Below are 26,639 nucleotides of genomic sequence, written 5' to 3' on the forward strand. Positions count from 1 at the left end.
GCCGATTTAAGAGTCCTACAGACTCAGACCCCAAGATCCTTCTGCTCTTCAACCCAGCTAAGACTCCTACCCTTGGTATTGTACTCCTGCATCCCATTGGTCCTGCCAAAATGGACCACTACACTTTTATCTGCGTAGAAGTCCATCTGTCACTTCTCCGCCCAGTCTTGCATCCTATGTCACGCTGCAACTATGTTCTATATCCCTCCAGACTATCCACAACACCTCCAACCTTTGTACTGTTGGCGAACTTACTAACCCATCCCTCCACTTCCTCATCCAGGTCATTTATGAAAATGATAAACAGCGAGAGTCCTAGAACAGATCCCTGGGGCACTCCACTAGTGACCGACCTCCATGCAGAAAAAGACCCATCTATAACCACTCTCTGCCTTCTGCAGGCAAGCCAGTTCTGGATCCACAAGGCCAAAGCCCCTTGGATCCCGTGCCCTCTCACCTTCTCAAGAAGTCTTGCATGGGGACCTTATCAAACGTCTTGCTGAAGTCCATGTAAACCACGTCCACTGCGTCAATGTGTTCAGTCACATTTTCAAAGTATAGCTGTTTCAGTGATTGTTCGCCATGAGTCCAAAAGGAAGAAAATGTCATCAATGTAGCTAGCACATAGCGTCGGTTGAAGGTCCTGTTCGAACCTACAGACGCTGAAAGATGCCCTCATAAGAGCAGGATATGGCGCTTGACTCATCAATCGACAGTTCTGACGTACCACAGCAAAAAACAGCACCAATCTCAGAAGACAAATGTGGGACATGGCGGACAGAGTACTCTTCGTCGTCCAGTACTTCCCTGGAGCGGGGAAGCTACGACATCTTCTCTGGAGCCTTCAGCATGTCATTGAAGAAGATGAACATCTTGCCAAGACCATCCCCACTTCTTGCCTTCAAACAACTGCACAACCTCAGACAGACCACTGTCCGCATCAAAATTAACCTGGTGTTGTGAGACTTCTTACCACAGGAAACCACCCAGCCTTCAGAAGAACAGTGACCACAACATCAGACAACCCTCCTACAGCAACCTCTGCAAGATGTGCCGGATCATCAACATGGATACCATCATCTCATGCGAGAACACAGTACATACTCTTGTGAATTGGCCAACATTGTCTACCCGATATGCTGCAGGAAAGGATGTCCCGAGGCATGGTACAATGGGGAGACCATGCAGATGCTACAACAACGGATAAATGAACACTGCTTGACAATCACCAGGTTGGAATGTTCTCTTCCTGTTGGGGAACACATCATCAGTCATGGGCATTCGACCTCTGAACTTCAGGATAAGCGTTCTCTGAGGCAGTCTTCACGGCACATTACAATGCAGAATTGCTGAGCAGAAACTGAGCCAAGTTCCACACACAAGGACAGCCTCAACCAGGATCTTGGATTCATACCACAGTATCTGTAACCCCCATGACTTGCCTGGGCTAGCAAAATCTCTAACTGTCCTGGCTGGAGACAATACACACCTCTAACTTGTGCTTAACCCTCTCTCTACTCACATTGTCTGTATCTGTAAAGGCTTGATTACCTGTAAAGATGCCCATTCTGACCATCATCTTGTAAATTGATTTTATGTCTATATATGCCCTATTTGTGAACACAATCCTCACCTCGCCTGAATGAGTGACACTGAAAGCTTGTGCTACCAAATAAATCTGGTGTTGAGGCTTCTCTCTGTGCTTACCCCAGTCCAACGCCGGCATCTCCACATCATTATTGGTCCTGTGACATACCATTATACCAGTCTCCCCTTATATATGAGAAGAGTCATTAAAGAAAATGAGCATTACAATGACTGATTACTTCTTTAATGGGTCACACCCTCAGCAATGAGGCGTTAAAACACTAATGCTCAAGTAATGGTGAACACGGGCAATAGAAGAGCATTGGGGTTCACCATTCACCCTTGCCTGAAGCTTATTAGCAGTGATCGGGGAAGTGGGGATGAGTGAAGAAAGGACATTTTGCAACATTATTGTATCCTCTATGATAGCAAAGCATTTCACAAACAAATTACTTCAGAAATTGTTCCAAATTTTGTGGGACTAATTGTACTTACTTATTAACTACATGCATCAGACAAAATGTACAAAGCTAACTTGAATCAACTAAAAAGCTGATTTTACAACCTTGGAAAATTCAGATCAGTACTTTAAAATATTGTAAACTGACACTCTGTTACATGTATCAACGAACAAAGGACATTTAATTGCTTGAAGGATTTCACCCTGCAGTCCAAACATTAAGTACTTGCATTCTCTTCTGTGACAGTAATCCTCGTGTCAGTTACTTAATTGTGCAATTGGAGTCAAGGCAGAGCATAGAGAAAACCCACAATCAAGGGGCTGGATTCTCCAGCCTCACCATAACTGGGATTTCTGGTCTCGCTGCAGCAAGGATTTGGCTGAGCTTCAAGTTTTCCATTTTCATTGGCTTGGCTTGTGCTGGTGAATGGCCTGATAATTCTGACCATGGTTTACTTGCTCTTGGTACTGGAGAGATCTTCTTGATGCATCTGAAGCAGGAAAACAATTCCTCAGACATTTGGGCTTGTTTCTTTGTGCAAAGATTTTCCTTAGGGGAACAGTAGGGAAGCAGTGGAAAGATTAGCAGGCTGATTAATAACCTATTAACTGCATCATGAACGTTCATTTCTTGAGCAGGACTGGAACCCAAAGCTTTGGACTCAAAAGGCAAGGGCCTCATTACTGCCTAAAGTTTGGGTGATATGTTCAAATATCTGCATAATGCAATGGTGTAACAGATTGCACAATGTAGCATTGTGCACATGTTCCAGGAACAAAATTCAGCTCACATTACTACATTCAGAATACTGGATTGCTGATTTGTTTCTCTACCTCTTTGCAATATTGGGATAATTTATTTATACAATCAATCATTCTACATGTTTCACAAGTTCAAAGTATTTTAAAATAGAAATATAGGATATTGGCAAAAAGACAGCAAGAAAATATAATTCCAAACCCAGTTATTAATTCAATTCAATAATCACTTGCAGCTTGGGTCAAGGTGGTGTTCTATCCAATGTTCATATAGATATGAGAAATGAAAGTTAACAACATCATTATTCCGCTCATTTTTCTTGAAAGATGCACCTTGAAAACCATGTTTAAATATGCTACGTTTTATTGGCTGAACATGTACCATTCAAATGAGCAACTCAAGACAATCAAGTTTAAACTTACAATGAATTCACAGACTCAAGTGCACTGCACCAGAGAGAATAATTGACAAGATGGTAAAAAAGCCTTGTGCAAGACAGCAACGGAAGCACAGGGTATCTGTTAAACTGATATAGCTTAATGAGTATCACATGATGCAAAGTGTCCAGTTTACTACACATTAAATATTTCCAGTAAAATTTACCCAAAGTTGAACTTGTCCAATGGTTTAACTCAACTGTAAAATATTATTACACCATATCTTATTCAAGAAAAGATATAGGTAATGAAACTAACAGAATTTTGGGTGCATGACCTAGATTTGTATCCTCCTGGTTTCCCCAGCCACACACTATTTGAACTACTCTGGAGCCCAACAACAACACTTCCCAATATGACAGTGATGCAGATGAGGAATTCGGTGGAGAAAACATATCCCAGCACTTCCATGGTGCTGTATTACAATGATTACTATTTTAAAAAAAGAGGAGACCACACACACGCTGTATCACTAACACAACTGCTTCTTTCGTATTTTCTATTGTTTTGCTATCAGTCCACAGTTCAGATCAGTCTGCCAATTTCAAAGTTTTACCCAAAATTGCAGCACAAATAATCCAGCTTAAATGTTTGATGCCAGTAACAGGCATAATCAGCTCCAGTGCAACTCATCAATAAGATAATATCGTGTTTGCATAGAATATGACTCTATCTTTTTCGACTTTTGCTCCTTTGAATGGCATGACAATTAAGTTTCTTTTGAACTAGATGTCAGCTTCATTATGTCATGATACAGGATAGGGCAATGTGTTCAAGTTAGCTGAACTGTTCAAATCACTAAAAATTCAGTTAAGCATAACAATTGAAAATGTATTTTTACATTTACATATAGGCATCATGTAAGCAAAAAGATCACATGTTCCAGGTCCATTCAAGTTTCTAAATACAAGTCTGCCAACACTTCGCCCAAATAAGTGGGAAAAATCTAGTGCTATAAAATCAAGCACCTAGTGAAAGGTTCGACTAATATTAAACCAGACCTTCAAAGTTTAGATCAGTCAACTGAAGTAGCTTTATATGGGTTTGGGTACCCACATTAGAGTGGTTGTTGCTGGAACCTTCTCATTCTTACGTATTTGCATACAAGACTATTTCAAACCAATAGACCAAACCTCCTCAAACCATTCCAGCCAAAATCCATCAGAAGGATTTTTTTCTCTATACAATGTAGTAAAACAGTCACATGTAGAGACAAAGGGTAACTGATGCAATGGAATCTTGTAGAAATATTTCTTGTCTGCCAGATGTAGTGGCTTGCAAAAAGAAAAATATATTCTGGCTTTAACAAATCAAAATGTTGTTAGATAGTCTTTTAAAAGCAGTCTTGATAGAATGTGCGTGTAACTTTATGTCTTGTATATTCTTTGAATCATTTCTAGAAGTGCTCAACAGAATCCAATTTCAATTTATATGATGAAACACACCAGAAAGTGTATTTACTTACTGTTGTTTTACTGTGCAAATCAAACAAAGGGCCACCACAATGTCTGACTCATACCAATCGTTTTATAGGGCAAAATAAATAGGAGAATTATTAGGGGAAATATCAGGCCTCTGGGTGCACGTACTGATTAACAAATTGATCATCCCACTTAAGGCACTAAGTGTTGGCATATGAGAACAGTATATAGAATTTACAATTCTTCTCCAAGAACAAATATAATTTGGTTAATGAGTTATCTTAATCTGGTGTTCTTTTTGCTGGTCTCATATCAAGAACTGTGCAATGAAATTAACCACACCGAGCACTATGAGAAAACTATGGAAGATTGCAGATAGCCAACTCAGCTGTCCTTTGCGATGGCGTGATATCATGTGAATAAGGGATGGATAAACAAATACAAAGGCAAGGCCACATGTTGCTCCTGAGTACCTGCATTAAAAGAAAAACACAATGGTATACAAAAAAACTCATTTTTTCATCTTATATTTCACCTGAAGGGTCCAATATTATAGGATGCAGAAATCTCTACCACAGTCACCATTTGAAAGTGAAATCATGCAAAGGGCCACCTCTCCAGAGGGATGAAGGTCAAACTTAAATAGCATTTAGTTTTCAAATTTAAAGAAATCTTGGAATTTGAAACTGGGTAATTATTCACCTCTGAAGCTGAACACCTTTTTATTCCATTTGCTCAAGCACGTATTGATAAAATAAACATTGAATCAAAATGGTAGTGCAACTTTGGTCACAACTTGCTTATTTGCATTGCAACAGAAAGTCAGCATTTATTAATTTAATGAGTCTTAAATAAACCATCTTTCTTCATGGCCACTTGAGCTCATCTTGTCCATAAGACCCATCTCTCTTCTCTCCATCCTAGTCCTATTGCTGATTACCAACCTTTTCCCTCAGCTTCTGTTTTGCTGCAATTTAAAACATCTGTTTTTAGGTGTTGCTTCCCCCCCCCTTTAAATATGTTATCAGCCCCCACCTTCCCCCCCCCCCACAAAAACAAATCGATCCCACCACTCCATCTCCAGACCCCCTCCTTTCTTCTCTCTAAACATGCTATCATCTCCCAAATCTATTCCCATTTTCCCCAGAACTCCATGTTTGAATCCCTCAAAATAATGTTATAGCCCGTCAGTTTCACTAATAGCTCTAACCAAAGGCACAAATACAACTGTGACAAAGGTAAACTTTCCCCCATCACTCAGCCTTTGACATAGTGGACCCACATCATTTTCCTTCAACACTCCTGTTATCCAGCTGGGTGGGGTTACTCTCACCCAATTCCACTTCTAACCATCTCATCACTTGCAATGGTTTCTCTACCTGCTCCTGCACTTCATCTCTGGAGCTGCAAGGATATATCCTTCGCCTCCTTAGCTGGTTTTGGGGGTTACCCCAGATAAGGAGCACACCCTCAAAATAATCATCCTCACTAGTGCAAAATAGCCACTTCCCACAGACACTTGTTCTGGATCTGAGCAAGTGAACTGCACAATTGAAAGATGGAAACCATGATCTTAGTTCTAATTTAGAACCCAGTAAAATAGACCTAAAATGCTACAGACAGAAAAGCTCTTAGGCCAGCCATCAAATATTTGAAGTATTAGCTTAAATTCCTGAGTAGCTTTGACTGTCTGAACAGTAGGACACAAAAAGAACTGTTTGAAGTGTCCAACTCTTCAAAAGGCTGAGAAGTCTTGGTTTAAGGTTCCCCTTTAAGCTCTTCTTCAATATCGCTGCCTTTCTTCAGAAAAGCCTGTGTTTTTTGTACCCCACTGAATTACATAATCTCTAGCAGCTATGCATGTTGCCTCCTTTTTTAAAATTCCTCCCTGATTATTCCTGGTATCTCACTATAATTTAAATATTGAGGTGAACATTAAGAGAATTTGTCTAGTCAACAAATGCTTGCATGTTTTAATATCAATCCTAATTAATTTACTTGCAACCAAATGTTCAAAGTGATTTTAAACCCTTATGTTCCTTTCTAGCTCAGAACAGGCTATATTTATATAGCATACATTTTTGTCCCTGGTGTCTGATAACATTCAGCTCTAACTATTAGAAGCCCATTACTTTCATGATATACTGAGCTCAATTTTAATTTTACATCTTTATAAAGGCAAATTACTGCAGATGCTGAAATATAAAACAAAAACAGAAAATGCTGGAAAATCTCAGTAGATCTGACAGCATCTGTGGAGAGAATAGAGCCAACATTTCCAAGTCAGAATCATTGTGACTTGAAATGTTGGCTCTTGTTCTCTCTCCACAGATGCTGTCAGGCCTGCTGAGATTTTCCAGCATTTTCTGTTTTTATATTCATTACAGCTGTTTTGTAGAGAACCACAAAATTATGTTTATGGAATCTGTTCATTTATATTTTTAAAAGGATAGAAACCATTTTTGTACTTAGTAAGTCAATGAGAAAAAGTCAGAGCAAATTTAGATTTTCAATTTTATCGATGTGATTTTAAGGCTAGGTATCTAACAAATAATGTTCAGCTTTCAGATGTGAAGCAGTTAAATAGTTAATTTCTATACATGAGTCAACGATTTGTCTTTACACCAAGTCATTGTCTAACCCCAATGAACATAGTAACTCTTGATTCATCACAGAACCAAGGTACAACTGGAATGCATTAATTTATATTGGTCAGGAATTTGAAGGATTGGAATTTATTGATGGCATCTGTTCTAGTCTATGAGACAAGTACTACAGCTAAAAGACCAGAATTATGGAAGGTATTTCCTTGGCTTTAAGGCATACTTATATCAGTACTGGAAAAATAATACTCCACATCATGATCCACGAACTGGGGAAGTGAAACAGAAAATCAATTCTGTAGCAGCTGGAAATGGGCTTGATGCCAGCAGAGAGCAACCACAAGTGTGAAGTGCAGAATTGTTTGGCTGTTTTTACCTTGGAGGAGCATGCACATGAAGCAACATTGGAGTTAGACCAATACCACCAGTTAGACTTCCAGTGATCAAGATGATGATGATTATGTTTTTAATAATGATATAAACATTCCAATTACTCAAAGGATTGTGCATACTCATTGTGGGTTAATTTATTGGGACCAAGTACTTGCAAACATTTACACCATCAAAATTTGAAGACATCAGAGCTGTGTATACTCTGCTGAAAGCAAAAGCAAAATACTGGATCGTATGGCACGCATCTTCCCTCTCCACCCATCATTCCAAAGGGCCTTTTCCTTCTGCAACACCCTTGTCTATTCCTCTATCACAACCAACATTGTGTCCCTTTCCACACAACAGCTGGAGGTCTAACACCTCACTGATCTTTTTTTTTGCTGTTCAAAGCCCCCAAAACTCCTTTTCATTTGTACTTCTCTCAATTTAGAATACCATATTCACTGTTTACAGTGTAGTTGCCCCTCTCCATTGGGGAGACCAAATGCAGACTGGCTGATTCTTGTGAAATACCTCTGCTCAGTCTGCAAGATGACCACTCACCACCCACCAAGTTTAATACACTTCCTTGCTCTCACATCTATCCTCGATCCACTGCCATGTTCCAGTAAAGCTTAACGCAGGATGGCACCTCAACTTTCAATGAGGTACTTTACAGCCTTCTGCACTGTTCCTACAACAATAAGTTCAACAATTTAAACCATGAGCACTCTCTCCCATTTTGATTTTTGTTTGCCATGTATTGGGTTGTGCCTTGTTTTCATTTTTATACTTTCAGACAGGTGTTCATTATTTTGTCATTAACACTCACTTTAGACTGATGCTTTGTTTATTATTACCTTTATCTCTCCAGCCCTATGCACTATCCCTTTTGTTGTTTTTCCCCATTACCCTTTCAGCAGCATAAAATCCAACACATATCTCCCACTCTTCAACTTTGAAGTCACATTCAACTCAAAACATTAACTCTGTTTCCCTCTCCACAGATACAGCTGGATCAGCTTTCCAGCACTTTGTTCTGTACCAGATAAATTCAGCCTCATCAAGAAGGGAGATTTAAGTTAATATTTAAGTGGGACATGCCTAGGTAGGCACATCCATCTCACGGATAGCTGCAAGTACTTACCTGCTTCCCTAAAGCATTATTAAAATACCACACGTATTTCATGATTACTATACAGCATTAAAATTTAGAGGGGCACATGGAGGGGTGGGGGAGCAAAGAATCTATGTTTTGTAGTCCATTTGAGAAGACCTTCAAACAAAACGATTTCACAATAACTGCTCTACATCATTTTAAAGTTTCAATAGTTCTGTCGAACCTTTGATACAATACAACTTGATTTCAAATACTAAAAATGACTCCACAAATACCTTATGATGGCTCCTATATTGGGATAGAACCTTGCGACAAAGACTCCAGTTAACACAATTACAATGTTTAGGATGAACACGTGAAAAAAACTGAGGGAGAGAGAAAAAAAAAATCATTAAAACATTTGGAAATGAGATGTTAAAAATGGAAATGAAGTAGTCTAGTAGCGGTAACAGTACTGGCTAGCTGGGCTTCATTGGGTAGTTGTTGAGTCTGAGCTGGGTCAGGTGGAACAATTGGTTACAGGGTATTACAATGCAGAATCTAGCAGAACAAAGAATCATCCCACTGTACTGAGCTATGGCTCCTTGTGGCTGAATCATTGCGGGTCTGCCTTATCTGATAGCCATGGGAAATATCACACATGCACCTCCGCTCTCCCGAAGTTGGAGGATTCAGGTTGCAGTTAAAATCTGGTAGCAGTATTCACATTCAGCAAATGGAGTGATACTGCTGCCACCTGAACAAAATTACTCCTTTTTGGTTCTTAGGACATTTTGACAGAACTTATAGAAATCCATGCATTTTAATTTCTGGTAGCCACTCAAGGTATCTAGTAATTTTGCTTGTACTCTGCTATCAAGCCACATTTAATTTCTGCTTTTTTCCATCCTTCATTTAAACCTTCCCCAATATTCAAAATTCCTATAAACTTTGCCTGGGAGGGACATACATGTACCTCACTATCCAGTTCATATTCAATTCTGTATGCCATCAAGACTAATTATTTCCCTGAAGACTGCAGCTAGAGCAAGTCCAAGATAGACTCAACATTGCAACATCTGACAGGGCAGGAGGATGTAGGTAAAGGAGTAAGACTGGGATAGTAATAGTTTTAGGAGATGTCAGGCTAACATAGGAGTTTCACAGCCATGCGATTCCAGAATGGTACTAGATGATGCAGTCTATATCAGTATCAACGACACAGGTAGAAAGTGGAATGAGACTGTGCATGCAATTTAGCTACAGAGAAAAGTACTGAAGGAAGGTAGCGGATTTTCAAGGAATGTTTGACTGGAGCTCTGCACGATAACGTTCCGATGAGACGACAAGGAGGTTTTGGTAGGTCACAGGTGCCATGGTGCACGAAGGTTGTGGTGAACCTAGTCAGGAAGAAAAGAAAGGCGTATAAAAGGTTCAGAGCGTTAAGAGATGTTAAGAATCTAGAGGAGTATAAGGCTTGTAGAAAGGAGCTTAAAAAGGAAATTAGGAGAGCCAGAAGGGGACATGAGAAGACCTTGGCGGGTAAGATTAAGGAGAATCCCAAGGCATTCTACAAATGTGTGAAGAATAAAAGGATGAGAAGAGAAGGGATAGGACCTATAAAAGGTGAAGGGGGAAAATTCCGTGTAGAACTGGAAGAAACGGCAGAGGTGCTTAATGAGTACTTTGCCTCAGTCTTCACGGTGGAAAGTGATCTGGGAAGTTGTACTACAGGTTTGCAGCAGACTGAAAAGATCGAGTATGTGGATGTTAAGAAAGAGAACATGTTGGAACTTTTAAATTCTGTCAAGATAGATGAGTCACCGGGACTGGATGGGATGTACCCCAGGTTACTGTGGGAGGTGAGGGAAGTGATTGCAGAGCCCCTGGCAATGATCTTTGCATTGATGGAGATGGGAGAGGTTCCAGAGGATTGCGGATGTGGTTCCTATTTTCAAGAAAGGGAACAGGGATAGCCCAGGAAATTACCGACCGGTGAGTCTGAACTCAGTGGTTGGAAAGTTGATGGAGAGGATTCTGAGGGACAAAGATTTATGAGCATTTAGAGAAGTTTAGAATGATCAGAAATAGTCAGCACGGCTTTGTCAAGGGCAGGTCGTGCCTTATGAGCCTAGTTGAGTTATTTGAAAATGCGACTGAACACATGGACGAAGGAAGAGCGGGGGACATGGTTTACATGGACTTCAGCAAGGCGTTTGATAAGGTCCCCCATGCAAGACTTCTTGAGAAGGTGAGAGGGCATGGGATCCAAGGGGCTTTGGCCTTGTGGATCCAGAACTGGCTTGCCTGCGGAAGGCAGAGAGAGGTTGTGGATGGGTCTTTTTCTGCATGGAGGTCGGTCACCAGTGGAGTGCCCCAGGGATCTGTTCTAGGACCCTTGCTCTTTGTCATTTTCATAAATGACCTGGATGAGGAAGTGGAGGGATGGGTTAGTAAGTTCGCCAACAATATGAAGGTTGGCAGTGTTGTGGATAGTCTGGAGGGATGTCAGAAGTTGCAGTGTGACATAGGATGCAAGACTGGGTGGAGAAGTGGCAGATGGACTTCAACGCGGATAAATGTTTAGTGGTCCATTTTGGCAGGACCAATGGGATGCAGGAGTACAATATCAAGGGTAGGAATCTTAGCTGGGTTGAAGAGCAGAAGGATCTTGGGGTCCGAGTCCACAGGACTCTTAAATCGGCCTCGCAGGTGGAGGATGTGGTCAAGAAGGCATATGGCGTACTGCCCTTCATTAATTGAGGGATTGAGTTTAGGAGTCAGGAGGTAATGCTGCAACTTTATAAGACCCTTGTCAGGCCCCACTTGGACTACTGTGCACAAATCTGGTCACCTCACTACAGGAAGGATGTGGAAGTTATTGAGAGGTGCAGAGGAGATTTACAAGGATGTTGCCTGGGTTGGGAGGCATGCCTTATGAAGATAGGTTGAGGGAGCTAGGTCTCTTCTCCCTGGAGAGACGAAGGTTGAGAGGCGACCTGATAGAGGTTTATAAAATGTTGAGAGGAATAGATAGGGTGGATTCTCGGAGGCTATTTCCCAGGGCTGAAATGGTCGCTATGAGAGGACACAGGTTTAAGGTGCTGGGAAGCAAGTACAGAGGAGATGTTGGGAAAGTTTTTCACACAGAGGGTCGTGAGTGAGTGGAATCGGCTGCCCTCGGTGGTGGTAGAGGCAAACTCGCTGGGGTCTTTTAAAAGACTTCTGGATGAGTACATGGGATTGGGAGTTACAGATGGTTCTATGGCTCGGTAGGTATAGATGTGATCAGTGCAACTTGTGAGCCGAAGGGCCTGTTTGCACTGTAGTGTTCTATGTTCTAAAAGACAGCAGCAGGCAAGACCTCTATCTCTAGATTACACCCAGTGCTGTGCATGAGTGAGTATAGAAATAAGTGGATAGAACAGAGATAAAAGCAAAACACCATGGATACTGGAAATTCAAAAAATGTCAGAAACTCAGCAGGTCTAGCAGCATCTGTGGAGAGGACAAAAAAGTGGTTCCAAGAAACTTCTGCTTCTCTCTCCACAGATGCAGCCAGACCTGCTGAATTTATCCAGTATTCTGTCTTTATCACAGATAACTGTGTGAATTGTGCTTAGATGCCTCATGCATTGAGACCAGTTCTACCATCTATACAGGCAGAACAGGTTGCCAAGACCACTGCCCTAGACTGGTGGTTAGGGCATCAGCTTAAATTAACCAGACAGGGAATGGGAACGAGGACATAGCACTTAAAGGAAACAAAAGGATTGGACGAGAAATATCCTTCATCTGATCAGGTCACAGACCGGAGTACTTCATTACAAATGATGAAAAACCTCTTAAAAAAAACTCTGATATGGTCTCACCTAGAGTATTCAAATCACCACGCTTTAGAAAGGATGTGAAGGCTTCAGAGAGAGTGCACAAAGAATTTACAAGAATGGTTTTAAGAGAGTGAAGGATTTCAGTTATGAATAAATTGTTGATGCTGGTGTTGTTCTCCTTAGGAAAGGTTGAGGGGAGATTGAATAGAGGTGCTCAAAATCAGGAAGAGTCAAAACAAGAGTGGATAGGTAGAAAGTGTTCCCGTTGGGGGAGGGTTGAGATTGGACGTGAATGGCACAAGAACCAATAATGAGGAAAGTACAGTTTTAAGCAGTGAGTGATTAGGATGTGGAATGCACGGAGAGTGGTGGAGGCAGTTCAGATGTGGCCTTTAAAAAAGTAAAATTGTTTAAGCACCTGAACAGCAAAGAAATATGGGTGTAAAGGGGAAGAGGAAGGGTTAAGTGTACAGGACAAGATTGCTCATGCACAGAACCAGTACAAACAACAGGAGGAATGGCTTCTAGTTTAGCGAGGTGACTGGACTGAAGCTAAAAGAAATCCTACGCTGTTATGACACTGAACCCAGAAAAAAGCCACCAACCACGTGCCAAGCAAACGCATAGTAATTTGTTTCCCAAATCTCCCACCAGATTGAAATCTATGATGTAATACTTGGAACAAAAGATCTGGCTATTATCTAGATCAGGAGGTGGCCAACTTTCAGAATCAATCAGTGTTGCAATGCCCAACTTGGAAAGTTTTCTGCACAGCATAAATTGGCTGGTCAAACTGTTAAAGTAGCTGGAAAGAAAATATTGAATTACATCACACCTGGGATACACGTTTCCAAATAACTGGCTCAGTAGTTGCACTCGAAGCAAGTAGCCCAGTAGCGGATAGACGGTTGTCATTTGAAACAGCAGGAAGACTCTGGAAATAAAGGCCATGACATCACTGCTTGGCAGGTTGTCTAGAAAGTTCTGGAAAAAAGATTAACAAATTGTTACAGAAATAAAAGAGAAGCAGACAAAAGCTCAGGGGAGACGGTCAGTCTTATGAACATATCATAAGACCACCTGATGTGAAGGGAGTTTCAGGTGGCAAAATCAACTCATTATGGGGAGATGAAAAACAGGAATTGAAGATTCAGAACACAGACAGAGGAGGGGGTTGCATTGTGCGTTTTTACAGAAAATTGCTTGCTAGAAGTCCTTTACTGATTTTTTAGTTAACCATTCAAAAATGTGTCCTTCCTAAAAAAATTTAAACAAGCCCCTTTAAAGATGCTTAAACACCAAGGTCCATGAAACTTGGATAAATATCAACCAATTGCACTCTTTATAACTCATCATTACTCAGTCTTCCCTAGCAACAGTCTCCAACTATATTTTTGGAAGCATGTTATCACACGTATCTCCATATTCAAATCTACAGCTGTACATAACTAAACTGTGCCCTTACAGTTCTTAGCTCTCTATGGATTTGCTAGGTACCAATTTGACTCATTGTTATGCAAATCAGATGCCAGGAACTTCGCACGCAAGAGGGTGACTCTACAATATGGAGAGTGCTGCAACGTCAGAGGAATCACCTTTTGGATGGAATGTAAACGACAGCAACCAACCAGACGGGGAATGCCAGTGCTGCCAATATTACATGCCAAGGGTTAAATGCCTATAAAACTGGAAGAATCAAGTGTCAGCCTGTTATAAATGGCCAAGAACCATGGCAGGCATCTTCATACAGTTCGAGCAGATATACATAGCAGGAGAGCCAGAGGCTATGTTTTACTCATCTTGTTGCAGGCATCTCTACTAAATTTGTCCAAATTCAAGCAAATTTAGACTGTAGTTTATGTATCTTGCTGCCATGAATTTCAGTGTTGTCTTCATAACTCTAGATTTCTGTAATCAAAGGCGCCGACAGGGCATCAATGGCAGCCTGCCCCCAACATATTGGGCAAATATTCTCCATACGAATGTGAGGTAATGCATTTTGGAAGGTCCATGGCATGTAGGAATTATACAGTAAATGGTAGAACCCTTAGAAATATTGACAGGCAGAGAGATCTGGGCATACATGTCCACCGATCACTGAAAATGGCAATGTAGGTGGACAAGATAGTCAAGGCGGCATACAGCACGCTTGCCTTCATTGATCGGGGCACTGAGTATAAAAATTGGCAGATGCGGCTGTACAGAACCTTAATTAGGCCTCATTTGGAATACTGTGTACAATTCTGGTCGCCACACTACCAGAAGGATACGGATGCTTTGGACAGGGTACAGAAGAGGTTTACCAGGATGTTGCCTGGTCTGGAGGGTATTAGCTACAAGGAGAGGTTGGATAAACTTGGTTTGTTCTCACTGGATCGGTGTGGGTGTGACATGATGGAAGTTTACAAGATTGAGTGGCACAGAAGAGTGGAGAGTCAGGTGCTCTTTCCTAAGGTAGAAAAGTAAAGTACTAGAGGACATAGGTTTAAGGTGCATGGAGAAAAGTTTAGAGACGTACGAGGCAAGTTTTTTTATTACACAGAGGGTAATGAATGTCTGGAGATAGTGGGAGCAGGTACGATAGCATTTAAAGGGCATCTAAACGAGTACACGAATAGGATGGAAATGGAAGGAAAAGGACCCTAAGTGCATACGATTTTAGTTTAGGCAGGCATCATGATCAGTGCCTTGGAGGGCGGAAGAGCCTGTTCCTGTGCTGTACTGTTCTTTGTTCTTTATTCTTTATATTGCTAGGATCACAAACACAGCCCCAGGAAATTGAAACAAGAAAGAGCATGAGAGGAAACTAGTAAGAAATAGAAAAACAGATTGCAAGAGTTTCAACAAGTATTTAAATAGACAAAGAGGACAAGTCTGGAGAAATGATAATGTGATACAAGAAAATTACAAAGCTGTTTAACAGGTAGAAAACTTTCTGAAGATGAAGGGTGATAAGGCATGATGAACTTAAAGCAATCACAATTGTCAGGGGGAAGGGTGGCATGAAAACTATTGAACCTAAAGGCTAATAAATCTCTAGGACCAGATGATCTCCATCGTAGGGTCTTAAATAAGTGGCGGCACAGGCAGTAACTACATTGGTTAAAATCCCCCAAAATTCTTTTAGATTCTGAAATTTGAAAACAGTTAGTGTAACAGTTTTGTTCAAGAAAGCAGAGGGGCAGAAAGCAGAAACTATAGGCCAATTAGCATTACAGTGTCATTGGGGAAGTAAGAAAGTACTACAATCCATTATGGAGGTTGTTATAGCAGAATACTTAGAAAATCACGATACTGTTAAGCAGAGCCAACATGGCTTTATGCAAGGAAATTGTGATCAACTAATTTATTAGAATTGGTTTGACAAAGTAACACTTGAGCTGGATAAAGGGGAATTGTTAGATTAAATACGATTTGTCATATGTTATAGCATACACAAAGTATTGTTTCTTGCCCGCTATCAGACAAAGCATACCGTTCAATGGGAAAGAAATGAGAGAGTGCAGAATCTAGTGTTACAGTCATTGCCAGGACGTAGAGAAAGATCAACTTAATGCCAGGTAGACCCATTCAGCAGCAGGGAAGAAGCTGTTCTTGAGTCAACTGGAACGTGACTTCAGACTTTTGTATCTTTTTCCCGGTGGAATGTGGAAGAGTACATCCGGAATGCACGGGGTCCTTAGTTATGCTGGCTGCTTTGCCGAGGCAACGGGAAGAGTCAATGGAAGGGAGGCTGGTTTGCACAATGGATTGGGCTACATTCACAACCTTTTGTAGTTTCTTGCGGTCTTGGGCACAGCAGGAGCCATACAAACTGAGATACAACCAGATAGAATGCTTTCTAAAGAGTGCATCTATAAAGGTTGATGAGAGTCATAGCTGACATGCTATAACACATGGCTGATAAAGTAGAGGTGTTGGTGGGCACCATAGTGTCGGCATGAGGAGACCAGGACAGGTTGTGGCATACAAAGATTTCCAAAAGCCATTTAAAAAGATACCACATCAACAGTTAACACTCAAGGAAGAACACATGGCATAGAAAACTGGTTAGCTAACAGGAAGCAGAGTAAGGATAAATTGGTGTTTTTCAGATTGACAAGCTGCAACTAGTGAAGTGCCACGGAGATCAGTGTTGGGTGCTCAACTTTTTAAATAATGGGACCAAATGTATAGTAGCAATATTAAATGATAAAGATAAGTAGAAGAGTAGGTTGTCAAGAGGAAGTAGAGTGTCTGTAAGGCTATATGGACAGATGAAGTGAAGTGAAATGTTCGAAGATAATGTGGGTCAATGTAAACTTCATCACTTAGCAAAGCAGTATGCTATTTAAGTGGAGGAAGGTTGCAAGGCTATGGACAGAATGATGGATGTTCTGGTATAAGTCAAAGCTCGTACGTAGGTACATCAAGTGATTAGGAATGCAAATAGAATATTGGTGTTTTTTGCAAGAGGAATAGAATATTAAAGTAGGGAAGTTTGACAGCAGCTGTACAGGCCTTTGGTGTGACCACATCAAGAGTACTGCATCCTACTTTGGTCTCTTTACTTGAAAAAAAATACAAGCGCTTTAGAAGTAGTTCGGAGAAAGTTTACTCAACTCATTTCAGGGTTGAAGAGTTTAACCCTGGGAAGAAAGGTCGAATGCATTTGGCATATATCCATTGGAGTTTACAATAATGAGGGGTGATCTTATTGAAACACAAGGTCTTCAGGGAACTGGAGGATGTTTTCTCTTGTGTTTGACTTTACTTTTTATAGTGTGGCCAAATTAATAAAGCAAAGGTCAGCAAGTTGTTGAACAGGGAATTGGGGTTGTTTACTGATAATGCAGTTGGAAAACTAGATCACAGACAACCCAACCAGAAAAGGGGATCGTTAGTTTCTTCCTCTTCTGATCATCAACTAGCTAGTGGCAAGAGCTGTGTTCTCATGATGGCGATATTGTATGGTACGCAACAGGCCACCACAATCCCCTCAAAACCCTGACACTGAGCAGTTCAGATAGAAAATGCATTAAGTATCCCAATGAGCTACTCCATTACATTTTGTGCAGCAACTGCACTTTGGTTTTATAGTGGTCCCACAGGGATCAATGCTTGGGCCCCAGTGACTTAAAATGTATATCAATGATTTGGAGGAAACCAAATGTAATATTTCCAAGTTTTCTGCAACATGGAACTTAGTGGAAATATGAGCAGCGAGAAGAATGATCAAGCTGATTAGACAAAATGAGTGTGCAAATATATGGCAGTTGCAGCATAACATGGATTAACGTGGAATTTTCTACTTGGAAGGAAAAACAGAATAGCAGAGTATTATTTAAATGGTGACAGATTGGGGGATATTGATGTACAAAAGAACCGGGGTGTCCTTGTACACCAGTCATTGAAAACAAACATGGTACAGCAAGCAGTTAGGCAGGCAAATGGCATGTTGGCTTTTGTTGCAAGAGGACTCGAGTACAGGAGCGAGGATGCCTTACTGCTGCCGTTCAGGGCTTTGGTGAGACAACACCTGGAGTAGTGCGTGCAGTTTTGATGTCCTGATCAAAGAAAAGATATATTTGCCATAGTGGGAGTGCAGTGAGGGTTCACTAGACTGATTCCTGGGATATCAGGACTATCATACGATGAGAGATTGGCTTGCCTAGGCCTATATTCATTGGAATTTAGAAGAATGGAGTATGGGGCAGGGGGTGGAGAATCTAATCAAAACAAAATTCTGACAGAGCTGGGCAAACTGGATGGAGGGATGTTGTTTCCTGTGATTGGGGCATGTCTAAAACAAGGGGTCACAGTCCCAAAAGGTCTACCCCATTTCTTGAGACTGAGATGAGGAGAAACTTCTTCACTCAGTGCGAACTTGTGAAATTCTTTACCAAGTCACTGAATATATTTAAGGAAATAGATTTCTAGACTTGAAAGGCAACAAAGGTCCTGGGGTGATTGTATGGAATTGAGGATGAGTCATGATAATATTGAATAGCAGAGCATTCTTGAAGGGTCAAGTGGTTTACTTCTGCTCCTATTTTCTTTGTTCTTATGTATGCAACCTACATGGCTTTCCAGTGCAAGCACTGCTTTTGCAGCAAGTCTTCTATCCCCATGTTATTCCTTCTCCTTGCAAAGCTGTATGCACTCCTTTGGCCATCTACTGCACCCATTTAGGAGGACGTAACTTGTACAGAATCCTTGAAGACGTGACCAAGACTTTAAGCATTCACTGTAGACGTAAGCAACTTTAAACAACTCAGGAAACTACTAAATGCTCCAACAATTGCAGCAACAGCCAACTGAAATCAATTAGCCACTAAATTGGAATTAGTTCATCATCTCTTGGAGGGGCAGGGGCACATTCCTCGCGCTGATAAATGCATATTTAACTGTGCTGATGCTTTGAACTCTAAATGGCAACACTTGCATCAAATCAGCATTACACTCTTAGCAATTTAATTATTTCTTCTAGTGGATAAAAGTAAAATATTGCATTTTGATTTCAGATCTCCAGCAGCCAAAGTGCTGGAAAAACTCAACCAGTCTGGCAGCATATTTAGAGAGAGAAACATGGAATCCATTCTTTTTCAAAACAGAAACTATTTTTATGCTTTTGAAAGATAGGGAGGGGCAGGTAGAGCAAAAGAAAAGCTGAGGGATGGGTTAGAGGGGAGGAAAGGTTAAATGACAAAGTAGTTATGGTACAAAGGGTGTGGTAATGATAGCCTTTCAAGAATAAAGCATGCATGAGTAGCAAAAAAAAATGTCAGTGCTGTATAAAAACAAAAACATGAGGTACAGACTGGCACTCGAAGGTGAAATTGCAGCCTTCTGGACTACCGTGAATTCAAAGTGCTTAAGTGAACAATGAGGTGTTGTCTCTCAAGCCTGGGCCAGGCTTCACTGGAACATTGTATCAGGCTGTGGACAGAAACATCAGCAGGAGAGCATGAGGTGAATTGAAATGTACCCTAACCTCTCAGCTGGTTGCAGATTGCCTTACAGAACAGCTAAATTCAATCACCTAGTCAATGTTTGGTTGCCCCAGTGTAGAAGGAACAATATTGTGAGCAGCGCACACAGTAGACTAAATTGAAAGAAATACAAGTAAATCACTGCCTCACCTGGAAAGTGTGTCTGGGGCTTTGGACTGAGGAGATAAGGGACAGGTGTTACACTCCTTGAAATTGCATGGGGAAGTGCCATGGGAAAGGGAGGAGGTGCTGGGGATGATAGAGGAGTAGATCAGGGTGTCATGGTCCCTTCGGAATCTTAAGAAGTGAGGGGTGCAGAAAATGTATTTGGTTGTTGTTTCATACTGGACTCGGCAGAAATAGCGATTAATTTTTCCAGTTCACGATACAGCATCCATGTGCAAGGAGTCAGCAATGTCCCACATATCCCATAGGACAAGCATAACTGGGGCTCAGGCAGGTACACATATCCACAGCTTTTATTTGGAGGAAGCGAGTCAAGTTGAAGGCAAGATTGTTCAATGATTTCAGTCAGGTGGAGATGGAGATTGTTCTGGCCTCCATTCAAGGAAGAAGGGAAGAGCCTATCAGATCATCCTGTCAGGAACAGAAGTGTAGCGGGATTGGATGACCCTAATAAAGAAGCAGCAGTTAAACCCAGGAAACAGCAGAGTGTTGAAGAGACAGGACAAGGGGAGAAACTTCAAGATAGGAAGATAGTTCATGGAGTATAATGTTAGCAAGTGAGGGGTTATCCACTTTTGGCAGAAATAACAGTAGGGGGGATTATTATTTAAAAAGGCAGAAAGCTGCAGCATGCTACTGTGCAGAGGGACCTGGGGGTCCTTGTGCACGAGTCTCAAAAACCCAGTCTGCAGGTGATCAAGAAGGCGAATGGAATGTTGGCCTTTACAATGAGGGGGATAGAATATAAAAGTAAGGAGGTCTTGCTGCAACTGTACAGGGAGGGTACTGGTGAGGCCGCAGCTGGAGTACTGTGCGCAGTTTTGGTCGCCGCACTTGTGCAAGGATATATTGGCCTTGGAGGGAGTGCAGAGGAGGTTCACTAGGCTGATACCGGAGACAAGGGGGTTGGCCTATGAAGAGAGACCAAATAGACTGGGTCTGTACTCATTGGAGTTTAGAAGGATGAGGGGGGATCTTATCGAGACGTATAAGATAGTGAAGGGGATGGATAGGGTAGAGGTAGAGAGATTCTTCCCGCTTAGAAAGGATAGCAGGACTAGAGGACACAGCCTCAAGATAAGGGGGGTGCAGTTTAGATCAGAGTTGAGGAGGAACTTCTTCACTCAAAGGGTGGTGAATCTCTAGAATTCTCTGCCCGTTGAAGTGGTGGAGGCTACCTCGCTAAATATATTTAAGTCACAGGTAGATAGGTTTCTGATAGACAAGGGAATTAAGGTTTGTGGGGAGAAAGCGGGAAAGTGGAACTGATCCACTTCAGATCAGCCGTTATCTTATTGAATGGCAGGGCAGGCTCAAAGGGCTAAATGGCCTACTCTTGCTCCTATTTCTTATGTTCAGTCAGGCAGGAACAGGCTAAAATAAGTCTACCAAGACAGTCCAATTTGTGGATTTGTATTGTAATTTTCTACTTCTTCCAACACCACTTCCTGCCTCAACAATCCCAGAAAAATTCTAATCACTTATAATTATATTTTCAAACTCAAATGCATTGTCTTTGGTTATACATTTATCACAGCAACTTTTTCCAGATTTCCAGAAGGCGTTTGATAAGGTGCCTCTCAAATGGTTGCTGCAGAAGGTTAGGGTACACGGAGTTGGGGGTAGTGTTAGCGTGGATAGAGGATTGGCTATCTAACAGGAAGCAGAGAGTTGGAATAAATGGGTGCTTTTCTGGTTGGCAGTTGGTGACTAGTGGCGTGCTGCAGGGATCGGTGCTGGGGCCCCAACTGTTTACCGTATACATAGACGATCTGGAGGGGGCTGAGTGTAGGGTAACAAAATTTTCTGATGACACGAAGATGAGTGGGAAAACAAATTGCGTGGAGGACACGGAAAGTCTGCAGAGAGATTTGGATAGGCTGAGGGAGTGGGCAAGGATCTGGCAGATGGAATACAACGTTGGCAAATGTGAGGTTATTCACCTTGGAAGAAATGATAGTAGGATGGAATATTATTTAAATGGTGAAAAGTTGCAGCATGCTACTGTGCAGAGGGACCTGGGGGTCCTTGTGCACAAATCGCAAAAACTCAGTTTGCAGGTGATCAAGAAGGCAAATGGAATGTTGGCCTTTATCGCAAGGGGGATAGAATATAAAAGCAGGGAGGTCTTGCTGCAACTGTACTAGGCACTGGTGACGCCGCAACTGGAGTACTGTGTGCAATTTTGGTCCCCTTATTTGCAAAAGGATATTTTGGCCTTGGAGGGAGTACAGAGAAGGTTCACCAGGTTGATACTGGAGATGAGGGGGTTAGCTTACGAGGAGAGATTGAGTAGATTGGGCCTGTACTCGTTGGGAGTTTAGAAGGCTGAGGGGGGATCTTATAAAGATAATGAAGGGGCTAGATAGCGTAGAGGTAGAGAGATTCTTTCCACTTAGAAAGGAAACCAGAACTAGAGGGCACAGCTTCAAAATCAGGGGGGCAGGTTAGAACAGAGTTGAGGAGGAACTTCTGTCAGATGGTAGTGAATCTCTGGAATTCGCTGCCCATTGAAGTGGCGGAGGCTACCTCATTGAATATGTTTAAGTCACGGGTAGATAGATTTCTGATCGATAAGAGAATTAAGGGTTATGGGGAGCAGGCGGGAAAGTGGAACTGATCCACTTCAGATCAGCCATGATCTTATTGAACGGCAGGGCAGGCTCGAGAGGCTAGATGGCCTACTTCTGCTCCTATTTCTTATGTTCTGAAACTGGAATTGCTTTAATATCTCCCTCTCCTTCTATTCTTGAAGCCCTTGTTGCCAGCAAGATTTTAAATAACAAATATTTTCTCCCCCTATTAAAGAATTTCAGAATAACATACCGGCTCAATGCAATCTTTGGATAGTTCTGGAGAGGGAAATGCAGCAAATGTCATCACTGCAACATATAGATAGGTTAATCCCACAAGTAGGTAGGCAACGGACAGATCCCGAACCTGAAATAGAAATTAAATGAGAAAGGAAATAAGTCTGCATGGAGACATGAGCCAAGAAAGGAAATAAACTTCTTTCCAAGCCAACTTTGGTTAATTAAAGGCATACTATTTGTGAATATAATAAAAAGAAATGAGTTTCAGATTTTATTTGGTTGCTGTGACACAGCAGGACCTGCTCAAATCATCTCTTCAATTTGAGTACATCCTTGTTGAAAGATCATAGAAGATAATGTTATTGTTCTCCAAAAATATTTAAGTTTTGTATTTTTACAAATTTCTCTATTGGAGTGGAGCTCATTTCAAGTGGGCTGACTTGGCATCTTTATAGAACTATTCACTGGACAAGTCAAAGGTGCTTTTTAATATTGCAGACTGTATTTTTTATTTTCAGAAAATACTCAGCCACAGACTTTTGCAATAAAGAGACTGGTATCGCATTAAACACAACCAAAATAAAATTCCAAACTTCTTGTAATGGAACTGAAGCAGAATATGTTCCAGCAAACAAAGCTTTAGCAAATAAAAACAGTGCTGAAAACAGCCAGCAGATTGAGGAGCAACTGTGGAGAGAGAAATAGAGTTGACATTGAGAGTCCAACATGACTTTTCAGAGCTTTGAAGTAGTCCTAGCCTCAGGAAACATGAACTGTTTTTTTTAAAGATTCATTTACAGGATGCAATTGTTGCTGGGTAGGCTAGCATTTACTGCCCATCCCTGGATGCCCTCGAGAAGGTCCATCTTCTTGAACCATAGCAGTCCCTGAGCTGTAGGTACTTCCACTGTTAAGGAGTTCTAGGATTTTGACCCAGCGACAGTGAAGGAACGGTGATCTATTTCGAAGTCAGGATAAGGGGTGACTTGGAGGAGAATCTCCAGGCAGTGGTGTTCCTAAGTATCTGCTGCCCTTATCTTACTAGATGGTAGGGGTCATGGGTTTGGAAGGAATCGTCTAAGGAGACTTGGTGAATTCCTGCATGTTGTAGATGTACACATGGCTGCCACTGTTCATCCATGTTGAAGGGAGTGAGTGTTTGTGGATGGGGTAGCAAACAAGATGGGGTAGCAAACAAGTGGCTGCTTTGTCCTGGATAGTGTCAAGCTTTTTTAGTGTTGTTGGAGCTGCACTCATCCAGACAAGTGGAAAGTATGACATCACACTCCTGACTTGTCCCTTGTAAGTACTGGTCAGGCTGTGGGAGTTTGTGGTGAAGTATTCCTTGCCTCTTACCTACTTTTGTAGCCATAGTATTTACATGGGTAATCCAGTTCAGTTTCTGGTCAATGGTAATTCCCAGGATGTTGATCATGGGGGATTCAGTTACAGTTAAGCCATTGAATGTCAATGGGCAATGGTTAGATGATCTCTTGTTGGAGATGGTCATTGCCTAGCACTTGTGGGGCACAAACGTTACTTATTCTTTGTCAGTCTAAGCCTGGATATTGTCTAGGACTTGCTGTATTTGGATTTTGACTGCTTCAGTATCTGAGGAGTCATGAACTTGCTGAGTCTTTTCATCATTTTCTGTTTTTATTTTGCACTTCCAGCATTCACAGTATTTTGCTTTTATTACAAGGCTTTGCCTGACATTAGGAACATCACTAGATGAAAATACAGCTATACTGGCCTACTTTAAGATGGCACAATACATTTATGATATTGTGCACTGATGCATGATTACATGAATATGACATAACAAAGACCAGAGTCAATCGTCTAGACAAAACAGTAGGATTTGCCAACCTCTACCATTTTGCCACTCACTTGGTGGCTGGTTTAAGTCACACTAAAAAATGTTTCCACCTAGTGCATCCCTAACCTCTGATATCACACCTCACTTGAGTACAAAAATGGTTCATAACACTAACAAAAGCAAACTTATAATACATCATCCTAAAAACGTCCCCTTCATTAGAATGCTTCAGCCAGATTGATTCTAAAAATGCTTTTGAGCTTTAACAAGACAACATCCAAGTAGATACTCAATTTTTTCAATGCTTTCAGTATTTTCAAAGTTGCTCATTGGCATGAAAGAATGGTGGGTGTCTTTTGAATCTGACTTGCTATTTCCTCCCCTTGACTGCCCAACACTACTACAGTCACAAACATAGAAAATGCTGGAAGATCTCAGCAGATCTGACAGCATCTGTGAAGAGAGAATAGAGTCAATGCTTCAAGTCTGGATAATCCTTCGTCAGAGCTACCACAGTCAGTTGTGCTACGGATTTTAATGACAATTTTATTTGTTTTCATGGTACAATGTAGGTAGCAAATAATTACACAAAATAATTCTCAAACAGATCATTTGGAATGGACTGAATTTGAATTTATCTTCTTAGTTTTACAATATGGATATTTGGTAACATATTGATTGCTCCTTGTAATCAAGTTCAAATAAGGTTCAACATCATTAGTATCCAGATTCCCTTTAGTTCTCCTCAGATGACTTGAAGGAATTGTTTTCTCCCCCTCCCTGAAGACACGTTATAACATACAGTTTATTTTCTCAAGCTATTAATTTAGTGATTGTTACAAACTGCACTTCTCAGATAGGTTTGTGGTATTTTGGCAGACAAATCCATAAGCGCATTAAACAATATTGATTTATTTTTAAATTACCAAGGTTAAAAAGAGCCCACGATTTAGAGAAGTTGGTAAATTTCAGCCTGACATTAGGAACATTACTAGATGAAAATATAGCTGTACTGGTCTATTTTAAGATGGCACAATATATTTACGATATAGTGCACTGATGCATGGATTATAACACTATAGCAGTAACACAGGATGATTTTGATCTTGTGTTAAGGGGGAATGTTGGGAATTGCTTGGAGCCAAGAGTACCTGGAAATATTGGAAAGAGCACATCAGGCCATAGAGTGGTGTGCTGGGGTGTAGCAGTACTGGGCAAGAGGGACAAGACTGAAAGACAGTACTGCATGAAGGAAGAACTGATAAAGAAAACAGGTGGTGAAAGTGTGATAATGAGCTATATGGATATTTAATAGCAGGATGGAGGAAATGGAAATCAGATCATTTGTTAATTTTCACGAATAACATACAAGCGAATTATATTGAATTCAATTTCTCCCCCATCTGTTACGGCTTATGCCAAGTTCTCAGTCTGGGTAGCTTGGTTAGTAATGAGGTTTTTAATTCCAGGGTCAGTGCTGCAAATCCTGCAGGAGGAAATAATTTATTTCCTCAATATTTTAATCCAAATACCTCATTGACTTTTACAAAGACATTAGTTCATTCAAAGTTGGAAATCTCATTTATTGAAATTTCCCAATTAGTTATTGAAATGACAGCATATTTAACAATTAAAGTTTATTTATTAGTCATAATAGGCTTACATTCACACTACAATGAAGTTACTGTGAAAATCCCCTAGTCGCCACACTCCCATGCTTGTTTGGATGTACTCAGAATTTAGCATGGCCAATTCACCTAACCAGCAAATTTTTGGACTGTGGGAGGAAACTGGAGCACTTGGAGGAAACCCATGCAGACACAGGAAGAATGTGCAGACTCCGCACAGACAGTAACCGAAGCTAGAAATCAAACCCAGGTCTCTGGAGCTGGGGCAGCAGTGCTAACCACTGTGCCACCCTAATTATATCTCTAAAATAAATTGCTAAACTAGATACAATCACTTATTATTTGTTAACTGTGCAGACTTAAAAATAGGCAACTTGAGCTTTGTTAGCCTATATTAAGCCAACTTGTTTTGTTTCGATTTAGCCAGCTGACACTGCACGTGTAGTAAATACTCCCCCTAGTGTTGTGGCACAAGTTTTTAGCTGGTTCCAAAAGGACTCAAACTAAGGTAAAGAAACAATGGCAAATGTCTGCCACCTGATGTTAATGCTGCAGAATTGCACCATTTCTAAATGCACTGTAAAAGCTTAGAATTAAGCTTGCACTGCTGGCTGCTGATCTGCTGGCCTCCTGTACTCTTGGCAAAATACAAA

At 41.1% G+C, this 26,639-nt stretch overlaps 1 protein-coding gene across 6 annotated transcripts in view; it reads right to left on the bottom strand.

Moving 5' to 3' along the window:
- Positions 1–3,152: 3,152 nt before the first annotated feature.
- Positions 3,153–26,639, bottom strand: part of slc38a9 (solute carrier family 38 member 9) — an 83,049-nt gene continuing 59,562 nt past the window's right edge. For all 6 annotated transcript variants that reach the window (XM_080185980.1, XM_080186024.1, XM_080185999.1 and 3 more), the window contains exons 12-15: positions 22,553–22,666; positions 13,405–13,553; positions 9,036–9,125; positions 3,153–5,138 (exon numbers count right to left, since the gene is read on the bottom strand). In XM_080185980.1, coding sequence (XP_080042106.1) covers positions 4,973–5,138; positions 9,036–9,125; positions 13,405–13,553; positions 22,553–22,666 — 519 coding nt within the window. In that variant the 3' untranslated portion in view covers positions 3,153–4,972. The remainder of the gene's footprint in view (positions 5,139–9,035; positions 9,126–13,404; positions 13,554–22,552; positions 22,667–26,639) is intronic.

This window comes from Carcharhinus amblyrhynchos, chromosome 1 (genome assembly GCF_965287045.1).
Source record: "Carcharhinus amblyrhynchos chromosome 1, sCarAmb.v2.hapA, whole genome shotgun sequence".
Taxonomy (NCBI): domain Eukaryota; kingdom Metazoa; phylum Chordata; class Chondrichthyes; order Carcharhiniformes; family Carcharhinidae; genus Carcharhinus; species Carcharhinus amblyrhynchos.